At 46.9% G+C, this 11,633-nt stretch overlaps 1 protein-coding gene across 1 annotated transcript in view; it reads right to left on the reverse strand.

Annotated features, from left to right (window-relative positions):
• The window catches only part of PDPR (pyruvate dehydrogenase phosphatase regulatory subunit), a 42,346-nt gene extending 31,227 nt beyond the window's left edge, over positions 1–11,119 (reverse strand). Inside the window, exons 1-3 of the mRNA XM_084756661.1 lie at positions 10,904–11,119; positions 1,940–2,169; positions 373–506 (exon numbers count right to left, since the gene is read on the reverse strand). Coding sequence (XP_084612787.1) covers positions 373–506; positions 1,940–2,163 — 358 coding nt within the window. The 5' untranslated portion in view covers positions 2,164–2,169; positions 10,904–11,119. The remainder of the gene's footprint in view (positions 1–372; positions 507–1,939; positions 2,170–10,903) is intronic.
• Positions 11,120–11,633: the final 514 nt, after the last annotated feature.

The raw sequence follows: 11,633 nt of genomic DNA on the forward strand, positions 1-11,633 counted from the left end.
TTTAGGAGCTAAATGCTCCATTAACTATACTTAAATGAGTGAAGTATACTTAAAAAAATAGCTAGGAAAACTTTCATATCATGACAATAATGACTGAATCTGCAGGCCCTGAGTTAAGCACACTCACACCAAAAAAAAAGAGTGTTACAGAATCTGAAAATGTCCTGAGATTACTAAATGCAATCTCTTCATTCTATAGGTAAAGAAGGTGAAGATAAGCTGCATGACCTGCCCAAAGAAACAATCTGGCTTGAGGAAAATACCAAATGCAAGTCTTAACACCCAGATCAGACAGCCAGAATACTGTACGGAGTACAGTAAGGGTTTGGAGACAGGAAGATGAAAAAGCAGCAGACTACCTGCTTACCTTACCTGTTTGGATCCCTGTTTCTTGCTCTAACTGATGGTAGAGTTTGTTTGAATAATCGGCCATCTTCTGTTCAATGCTTGAATGCCTAGCAGTGCTCAGGATGCCAGCACAGAACCTTGTTGAGCCAGCAGCCAGCCTGGAGCATAGATGCAAGATACTGTTAGAAAGACTCACTTGTGCCTATGGATATATGTCCAGATTCCAGGGCTACAGAAGCCTCAGCAGATTAAGAGCAGTAGTTGTTCCTACAAAAGACCCAGGTTTGATTCCCAGCACCCACACAGTGGCTCACAAGTATCTGTAACTCCAGCTAGGCATGACACCATACACCTTTAATCCCAGCATTCTGGAGGCTAAGGCAAGCAGATCTCTGTGAGTACCAGGCCAGCCAAAACAGCATCATAACACTTTGTCTCAGCAGTCAAGAGCACATGTTGCTCTTGCAGAGGACCTGGGATTGATTCACAACACATACACAGCGGCTCAGAGACATCTGTAACTCTAATTCCAGTAGTTTTTTCCAACACACCCTCTTCTAGCCTCCGCAGGCACCAGGCATGTATGTGCTATATAAAGACAGATATGTAGGCAAAATTGCCATACAAATAAAAAAATAAATAAACAAGAGCACAAAGGACTGGGGAGATGGTACAGTGGTTAAGTGACCTTGCTGTTCTTCTAAAGAACCTGAGTTTAGTTCCCAGCACCCATTCGGTAACTTACAATCACCTGTTAACTCCAGCTTATTTGATGCCGTGGCACCTGCAGTCATGTACACGTACACAAACACACAAAATCAGTTTTAAAAAATCTTGCCAGGCAGTGGTGGTACATGCCTTTAATCCCAGCACTCAGGAGGCAGAGGCAGGTGGATCTCTGTGAGTTCGAGGCCAGCCTGGTCTACAAAGAGAGTCCAGGACAGCCAGGGCTACACAGAGAAATCCTGTCTCAAAAAACAAACAAAATCTTTACCTGCCCCTAAAAACATGGATGAAAGAGAGAACCATCCATATACACACACTGACATACAATAATAGCCTTTAAAAAAAAAAAAAGATTTATTTATTTATTACATACACAGTGCTCTGCCTGCATTTATGCCTGCACACGAGAAGAGGGCACCAGATCACATTATAAGTAGTTGTGAGGCACCATGTGGTTGCTGGGAATGGAACTCAAGAGTAGCCAGTGCTCTTAACCCTTGAGCCATCTCTCCAGCCCCCAATAGTCTTTTTTAATTTCTTAAACATTTATTTATTTGTCTATATAGGCTGTTTGGTCTAGATATATCTGCATTCCACATGTGAGCTTCACGCCCAGAGGCCAGAAGAGAGTTTCAGATGCCCTGGATCTAGAGTTACAGATGGCTCTACCTGTCATGTGGGTGCTGAGAACAAAACCTGGGTCCCCTGTTCCCTTAACTGCTGTAAATCTAGTCCTTGGGTCTTCTCACACTAGCGAGCAACAATTACATTAGCTACATAGATGACATGGAAAAAAGATGGGGAGTGAAGAAGCCCTACACTGTCACTGCAGCCAAACCCCAAGTCACGTCACTTTGATCCTTACCTGCCCTGCTCCAAAAGAACAATATCCTGCCATCCCATTTTGGAGAGGTGATAGGCCACGGATGTACCCATGATTCCACCCCCACAGATGACCACTTGGGCCTGGGCAGGCAGAGCTATAGAATGTGCCTCCGCGGCGGATGTGCTGCTTCTTGCTGATGACCAACTCTGCCATCCTGGGCTAGTTCTTTGTCTTTGGATGATCGACAACAACCGGTAAAGCATCACCACCTGGAAGATATGTTGTCACTCAGCTAAGAAAATCCACAGAATCCAAACTAGAAAGAAAAACACATTTCATTCCATTTAAATCAGTTCTCAGGACTAATGAGAAAAAGTTTGAATAAAGAACAATAGTGGGCTGGAGAGATGGCTCAGCAGTTAAAAGCACTGACTGTTCTCTTCCAAAGGAGCGTCTGGGTTCAACTCCCAGCACCCACGTGGCAGCTCACAGCTGGCTGTAAGTCCAGTTCCAGAGGATCAGCACCCTCACACATACATACATACATGCAAAATACCAGTGCACATAAAAGTAATGAATAAATTTTTAAAAGAACAACAGCTATTCATTCAACATATTTGAGGATCTAAATATCAAATTCTGCTAAAAGAAAGAAAAAAAAAAAAACAACTAGATGTGGTGCATGCCTGTAATGCCAGCACTTAAGAGGTAGAGATAGGCTGACCTTTGTGAGTTCAAGGCCAGCCTGGTCTACAAAGTGAATCCAGGACAGTTAGGGCTACACAGAGAAACCCTGTCTTGAAAACAGAAGAGTAAGAAGAAAAGGAAGAGGAGTCTAAACGAGGCCTAGCAGTACAAGCCTATAATCCTAGTGCCTGAGGGGTGGAGACAGGAGGGAGGATCCCCAGAAGTTCAAGGTCATCCTCAGCTACACTGGGATTTCCAGGTCAGCCTGGGTTAGAGATCTTGTCTAAAGATAGATACTGACATAGACACACAGAAAGAGCGAGCCAGTCAGATGGCTTAGTGGGTGAAGGCACTTTGCCACAGGGTCTTTTGTTTTGTTTTGTTTTTTCAAGACAAATTTTCTCTGTGTAGCCTTGGCTGTCCCGGACTCGCTTTGTAGGCCAGGCTGGCCTTGAACTCACAATGATCGGCCTGCCTCTGCCTCCCGAGTGCTGAGATTAAAGGTGTGCACCACCACACCCGGCTTTGCCACAGGGTCTTATAACCTGAGTTCAACACTTATAATCCATTTAGGAATAAAGTCAGGAAAGTGAGGCATGGGAGTGACACTGAGAGATGAAAAGAAAGCAGCTATGTGAACACTTAGGCAGAAGGACAAGTACATGCAGAACTGTGAAGTAAGACAAACCAATCTGATGAGAGACTCCCTCCTCAAAAAAAAAAAAAAAGCCAGTGACCTCAGTATGGTGATAGAAAATGATTAAGACAAACATGAGAAAAACAGGCAGAAGTCAATCTACAGTTCTTGAATGCCATAATAAAGTGGAATTTTGCTCCACATACAAACAAACCAAAAAAAAAATCACCAAAGCAAAAGAATCAAATGATTTTGTATGTTTTTCAAAAGTCGGCCTGGCTCTATGGTGAAGAGTAGATGGTAAATGAAAAAAAAAAAAAATGAGAAAGGAAGATACTACAGCAGTTCAAGGATACATAGCAGCTTAGACTGAACATGTCAGAGAAGTAAAAAAAAAAAAATAAGCATACTGTTCTGGAAGCAGAAATGACAAAACCGCCAGTCATGACGGTGCACAAATGTGATCCCAACACTCCAGAGACTGAGGCAGGAGCATCGGCAAGTTCAAGGCAAAATTGAGCAACACAGAGACTACAGTTTCAGAACAGAGAGAATGTTGTTCTACTTCTGGTGTGAAAGATCCAGCAAAAGAGCCAGGAGGATGCAGAACAAAGGACAGAGTCCTTAGGAAGAAAAGAGGCAGGACCAGAGAAAGAGGCCTGGGCCACCCCAAGGAAGCGGCAGAGACCAAATATTAGACACGTTTCCATGGAAAGAAGAAAGGGGGTTTTAGCTTATCATTTCCAGACAAGTAGTACATATTTCTACAAGATAGTAACTATAATAGGATGAAGGCTAAAGTCATCAGGAAAAGGACCATACTCAAAGCGGGATATACGTTGAGCCTTGGAGGGGTAAAGTTTCAACAGAGACAAGGACATAGGAACCACACATACACTCAAGCCCACAGAACAGGTCTGAATCTCATACCTGATAGAGTGGCAATACAGAATTAAGTAGGTGCTGGGTAGCCGGAACTGAGAAAGAACGCCTTTAATCCCAGCACTCAGGAGGCAGAGGTAGGGGATCGCTGTGAGTTCAAGGCCAGTCTGGTCTACAAAGCGAGTCTAGGACAGCCAAGGCTACACAGAGAAACCCTGTCTCAAAAAAAGAAAAGAAAAGAAAAGAAAAGAAAAGAAAGAAAGAAAGAAAGAAACTAAAGGCTGACCTACTATGGCAGCATTAAAGAGCTTAAGACACAGGATAGCATATATGTGGGAATCAGGGCAGCACACTGCCAGTAAAGTTGCTACCACCTCCACTATCAGCATCTGGAATTACAGACACTCCACTAGTCCATGTCCCCTAAAGTCAAAGACACAAACACACCATCAGTTCTCCCAAAACTGCAATCTATTTTTAAAATGTGTGTGTGTGTGTATGTGTGTGTGTGTGTGTGTGTGTGTGTGTGTTTTGGCATGCATATTTGTGTACCACATGTATGCATGGTCCCTGAGGAGATCAGAATAGGGTGTCAGATCCACTAGGACTGGAATTACAAACAGTCGTGAGCTGCCATGTGGATGCTGGGAATCAAACCAGGACCCTCTATAAGAGCAGCCAAGGCATCCACCGCTCAGAACTGCAATCTTAGCAAATAGGGCGTAGAGAGAAATCCCATGCAAATGAAGACCAATTATCATTTCTGCTTCCTGTTGGGCTCTATCTCAAGGTTCTCAGTCTGGTACAGTGATGCACAACTATGTCCCAGCACGTGGGAGGCTAAAGCAAGATTTTAAACGTAGACCAGCCTGGGCTACATATAAGCATGTCTCAAAACAACCCCACACAAAAATAACAACATAAAACTTCACTACATGAGTAGTTTTCTGAAGTTTCATCTTCATATAACCTTAAATTTCTATCTATAAACCCAACTTCACCTAAGATTCTCCACTGCACCTTCTAGGCCACACTTCCAAACTAAATACCCACCCTTTACTAACATTTTCTCCATCTCCAGTCCCAAAGGAAACACAGCTCTTCCTAGAGAATGTAGTCTTGTTCTAGTGCCCTTCCTCCTCCATTATCAACCATTACCACCTGGGTCATGCTTGGAAAAGACCCTTGGGTTGGCTGGTTTTATGTCAACTTAACACAAACCAGAGTCATTTGGGAAGGAGGAATCTCAACTACCAAATACCCCTATCAGATTAAACACAAGTCTGTGATATATCTTCTTGATTAATGATTAATGTGGGAGGACTCATCTGTAGACAGCGCCAACCCAGAGCAGGTGGTCTTGGGTGTCTAAGAAAACAGGTTGAGCAGCCAGGCATGGTGACTCACACATATAATCCCAGCTTAGGAGGCAGAGGCAGGTGGGTCTCTCTGAGTTTGAAGCCAACCTGGTCTACATAGCAAGTTGACAGGCAACCAGAGCTATAGAGAAAGACTATCAACAAACAAATAAAAAGCCGGCTGAGCAAGCCATGGGAGTAAACCAATAAGCAGCACTCACTTCTCCATGGCCTCCCATCAGTTCCTGCCCTGTGTTCCTGCCCTGGCTTTCCTGGATGATGGACCTGAGGTTTGTAAAATGAAGTAAACCATTTCCTCCCCAAGTTGCTTTTGGCCACAGTGTTTAATCACCATAACAGAAATCCTAACGATTTGTGATTCAGCTTAACACAGTGTACCAGATCCAGGATACAACATGGAAACCTCTAAGCATCTCTACTTAGGGTTTCTGAGCCCACAGCATGCTCTTCTCTCTTCCCTCACCAGACAGGCTCTCCCAGCTCAATCCTGAAACCTTCAGTGGGCTGACAGCACTATCTCCAAAAATGTTAGAACCCCTCATCCTGCCTTGTCTGTACCTGAGCCCAATCCACCGGCCTCTTTCATACCCTGCAATCAATGATTCCCTGCCATTTGCCCATTCTCCTCAGCATGGTAATTCACTCAAGCCCCTCCTAGGTAATCTAATTTTTTTTTAAATTTTTTTTGAAACACAGAAAGTAACTAGCAGTTCCCATATCACAATCATCAATATCAGAGAGCATGGTAATTTCCTAGAAATTTATGTCTTCCACCATCCAAACCCTAAATTCCAATTTCCTCATACCTTAGTGACTAGACAATGGGCACAGATGGGTTTTGTACTTGTTCTTTTTGAGACAAAAGTCTTACATATTCTAGACTATGTAACCAAGTATAACCTTGAGCTCCTAATCTTCCTACATCCACATCCTAAAGTGGCAAGATTACAGGTGCACACCAGCACCCTAGTTCTACCTCAGAGGTTGTTTTGTTTTGGAGACAGGGTTTCTCTGTGTAGCCTTGCATATCCTGGACTCACTTTGTAGATCAGGCTGGCCTCAAACTCACAGCGATTCGCCTGCCTCTGCCTCCCCAGTGCTCAGAGGTTTTTTTGTTCGCTTGTTTGTTTTGTTTTTTGTGTATGGGTGTTTTGCTTCCATATTTGTCTGTGCACCAATTATATGCAGTACTCAAGGAAGTAAAAAAAACCTCACCAGATTCTCTTGGAACAGACTATGGTTGGTACCATGTGGGTGCTGGGAATTGAACCTACGTCCTCTTGAAGAGCAGCCAGTGCTTTTAAACATAGCCATCTCAGAGCATTCCCCAAGTGAATTTTTTGTTTTCATTTGGTTTTTATCAAGACAGGGTTTCTCTGTGTAGCCTTGGCTGTCCTGGACTCTATTTGTAGACCAGGCTGGCCTCGAACTCACATTGATCCACCTACCTCTACCTCCAGAGTGCAGCAGTTAAAGGCGAGGATCACCACGCCCAGCTCCCAACTGAATTTTGTATTTTTTATATATTTTTTAAATTTTTAAAGATTTACTTGTTATATATACAGTATTTGGCCTGCCCATATGCCTGCATGTACACCTGCATGACAGCAGGTGGTGTTATAGATGGTTGTGAGCCACCATGTGGTTGCTGGGAATTGAACTCAGGACCTCTGGAAGAGCAGCCACTGTTCTTAACCTGAGCTATCTCTCCAGCGCCCCAACTTAGTTTTTTAAACAAAAATTTATTCTTGAGGGTGGGAGTGGTAACATACACCTCAATCTCAGCACTCAAGAGGCAGAAGGAGGCAGATCTCTGGATATCTCTCTCTCTTTTTTTTGTTTTGTTTTTTTTGTTTGTTTGTTTGTTTTGTTTTTCAACACAGGGTTTCTCTTGCAATCCTGGCTGTCCTGGAATTACTTTGCAGACCAGGCTAGCCTCAAACTCACAGAGACCCACCTGCTTCTGCCTCCCAAGTGCTGGGATTAAAGGCGTGCACCACCATGGCCAACCTCTGGATCTCTTTTATTCCAGGCCAGCCTGGTCTACATACATCCCAGGACAGTAAGGACTATGTACAAAGACGGAAGAAAGAAAGAAAGAAAGAAAGAAAGAAAGAAAGAAAGAAAGAAAGAAAGAAAGAAAGGGAAAGAAAGTCAGAATTTCTTGGGTGAATGAATGAGGCAGAACCCACCACTGACCAGTACTTGAGACCTTGTGTTTCATACCAATCCTACACTAAAAACATACCATTCTGCCTGGACATGGTAGGACTACACCTTTAACCCCAGCATAGAGTTAGGCCAGCCTGGTCTACATAGCAAGGTTCAGGCCAGCCAGGATTATGTAGTGAGACCCTGTCCCAAATAAATAAACAAATAAATAAATAAATAAATACAAACTTGAAAAATCCATCTTTCACTTTTCAGTAAATTAATAAGCAGAAAACATCCCTGCGCAACAAAAACAGGCTTTGACCCTACCGCACACAGCACTAACACTTTTCTTACCAACAACACTGAATTTGCTGTGTCTGTGTGAATGTGCTGTGTTTTATGTGCTTTCTATAACCATGAGAGATAGATACTTCTAGCCCATGTAACAAATAAGGAACCTGATGCACCAAAACATGCTCAAACTCATGCAGGCGATAGATGTAAGGAGATGTAACACTTACATGTCCTTGTCCAGCCTGGATCCCCCACTGGACTCCAGATAACTGGAAAGGATGAAAAGTTCTGTTCTGGGAGAAGTACAGAATACCCGGGGAGGACACAGAAGTCTCCCTTACCCAAAGGCTACACTATCAGATAGGCGTCGATTAGGCTGCATTCTGAAGAGATACATCTGCTTGGCAGGCAAGTGGCAGGAACGGTGGCAGTTAGACAGTGCACACAGGTCCTGCACATGGAGGAGAGAGTTAAGCCTGACTTGTTTGAGGAGCTGCCAGTAGTCTGCTCCAGCTTGGTGAGCGTTTGAGAGGCAAGAAGAACAGTGAGGCCAGAGATAAAGCAGATTGTGAAAAGTGTTGCACCGGGTAGTAAGGAGTTTTGACTTTTTCCTGCCTGTCTCTGGAAGGTTGTGAGAAGGGCAGTGAAATAAGATTTCCATTATGGAAGCCTGTTCCCTCACTGCTGTGTGTGAATTAAGGCGTAGGGGAGAAAGGTGTGCAGTGAAAGTAGAAGTCCAGAAGCTTCCACATATGTTGGCAGGGGGTTTGGAGAGTGGCTGGATCTGTGTGAGATTTAGGATGAAGACTACAGGGAACGTCCTGAGTGGTGACTGGAGAAGACAGATGAGAGAGGGAGAAACCCGGTGACACTCTGAGTTATAGTATGTGGAGCCACTGGGGACAGACACAGTGTGGGAAGCATGGAGGGGAAGGAGATGTGTTTGTGTTGGGATGTGCTGGGTTTTCCCTGTGGGGTCAGGTGGGCGTGGCCACTCTGCACCTGATACACAGATCTGAAGCTCAGGGTGCAGGATTCTTGGGTCAGGCTGTGCATCATGGTGACACTAAAATCACCCTGGGGAAGGATGGGAAGGCTTGGGGTAGAAGACAGGCTCCAGCAGAGAGGTGCGAGCCAGGAACCTGCCTGCGAGCAGGAAGGAGTGGCCTGTGGTCTTAGTGGCACGGTGTGTGAGAGAGAACGAACGAGGAGAATGTGAGGAGTCAAACAATACAAATGGGTACCTGATGTCAAAGCTGAACTCAGAGGCTGGGGGGGGGGGGGGGGCGGTACGGGACCAAGGTGGAGAGAGAGAAGGGAGTAATGGAGAGAGGAAGAGAGAAAGAGAACCCCTCCCATCCTCCAGAGGTCTCTCTCACTTTTCCTTAATAAATCTATGCTCCCTCTGCAAGACAGAAAGAAAAGAGAAAACATGAGTTTCAGGAAAGAATACACCAAGCTCAATGCCCAGCCTGTTAAGGCCAAGAAAAAGACTGTTGGTTGACTTTGCCCTCACCATGACCTTCAAGAGTAAAGAGATGAGGGCACACGGGATTAAAAGTGCACCATGAAGGGAGGGCTAGAGAGATGTCTCCATGGGTAAGAGCATTTCTTGCTCTTACAGGGGGCCAAGGTCCAATTCCCAGCACCACGGGGGGTGGGGGGCCTCACAATCGTCTGTAACTTCAATTCCAGTGAGTTTAATGCCTTCTTCTGACTTTCGTGGGCAGCAAGCAAGCACATGGTGCACAAACATACACGTAGACAAAACACTCATGAAATAAAATGAATACGTATCTATTTATTTATTTTAAGTAACTTAAAAAAGAAAGCAGTACACCAGGAAGAGAAGGTATGAGAATCTACTCAAGAAGGTCTGGCAGCAAAACCAAAGCAAAGCTCCACAGAAAAAGAAGGTAAAGCTAGGAAAACAGGCACTGAAGACCTCAAACTCACTCAAAATGAAACATCAGCAAGTCTTGAAATTCATGAAAATAACTGTATCTCCACTAGTAAGAATAACATCCAATAACCTTAAGACCCAGACTGATTCCGCTCAGATCGTACACAACATGGTGACAGCCCTATCCTGGCATTAAGTGCTCACACCTGTAATTCCCACCACAGCGGACGCTGCATCAGGAGCAATGTCCCAGGTTCCAGGTGAGCCTGGGCTACAGTGCGAGACACTGTCTTTAAAAGACAAAAACACTGACAGTTTTAACAACTCCTGAACTCTTCCTCTGGAAACAGCTCGAGCCACAGAATGAAGGCAGAATGTAGATTGATCGATCTCCCACACGTAGCTCACAGGAATCACCAAGACACGTTTAAAAGCAACAGAATCTGCCTCTGAACAGTATGATCCTGCGGATTCAGGATGGTGTTTTGTTTTGTTTTGTTTTTTTCAGCAAATGAACCGGATGCTCAATAGAGTTTAAGAAAATGATACAAGTCCCCGCCACCAAAAAGCGGACACTTAAAAGGATGTCTTTACAACTAGACTCTGGACCACATCGCCGGACTGCATAAATCTTCAAAGACGGCTTGGAGAGCGTGGCCTGGAGCCTCAGGATCAGACACAACAGTCCCCTCAAGTCGCCCCCCGGGAGCCCCACCGCCCTGGCTTAGTCTCTGACGTTTCACGGTGGGAAAGCAATGCCACCTGCAGAGACGCAAGAGCACAGCTGGCTGTGACAGCAGGTGCGCGCCCGCCCGAGCGGCAGCCAGCCCCGAGGCCCGGCCGCCCTGGGAGAGCCCGCGCGCAGGCCCCGGGCAGCCGGCGCGGATCCCCGGAGCCCGCACAGCTCCGCTCGCTGAATTCTGGCGCCCAAGCGCACCGCCTCAGAGACCAGGAGGAAGACCGGGAGCCGGAGGCCAAGCTCAGAGGGCAGGGGGGTGGGGGACGCACGAGTGCACGGGACGACGAGGCCGCCCGGACCGGCAGGTTACCGTAGCCCGCCTTCTTACCTCAGGGGCCCGCGGCTTTGCGGGCAGCGCGCTCAGCAACGCCCGGCCGAAGTGAAGCGCGACTCAACGGCTGAAGAGGGTCTGCGCCGGCCGGAAAGGGGGACAGGGCATGGGGAGGGGGCGGGACGCAGAGCGGGAAGTTCCGGGACCGCAGGGGCCCGCGACCTTCCGCGCTTTACGGCCCGCGGCAAGGGTAAGGCCGGCGCGCGCGCCAACGCGCCGTGACGTCACCGCGGCGGGCCGGCCCGCACGTGGGCTTGTTTGGGTCTCGCCAGGCCCCGCCCCTCCCGCGACGCCTCCGCCTCCGGCCCGGCTCCGTTTCTGCGCAGAGCCGGGGCATCGGAGCCTGGCCACAGCCTCGACCCAGCGCGGGCAGTTCGGGTGGCCGTCCGCCTCCAGGCCTCAGCCGCGGTGGGTCCGCAGCCCGGAGCCACATGTCGGGCCGGTGGTCGCGCTCTTCTCTGTCCCTGCCCGTCGCTTGAGGCCTTCCCGTGCTAGGCTTTGGCAGAGCCCATCGCTAAGCTGTTCTGCGGGCCTGGCCGGACCTCGGAGGCCGAAGGCGCCACCTGACTTCCCAGCTTCCTCCTTGCGCCTTCCCAGCTCGTCTTTGCCGGGAGGGAAGAGGCTTTGTTTCCTGGAACCTCAGAAACAGCTACCTTCCATCCCCTCCAGCTCACAGTCGCCCAGTTTCCTTTCCTTCTCAGAACTCGTCACCAGCTCAAAAATGTGT

This window comes from Acomys minous (assembly GCF_964271855.1).
Source record: "Acomys minous genome assembly, chromosome: 14".
Lineage (NCBI taxonomy): Eukaryota > Metazoa > Chordata > Mammalia > Rodentia > Muridae > Acomys > Acomys minous.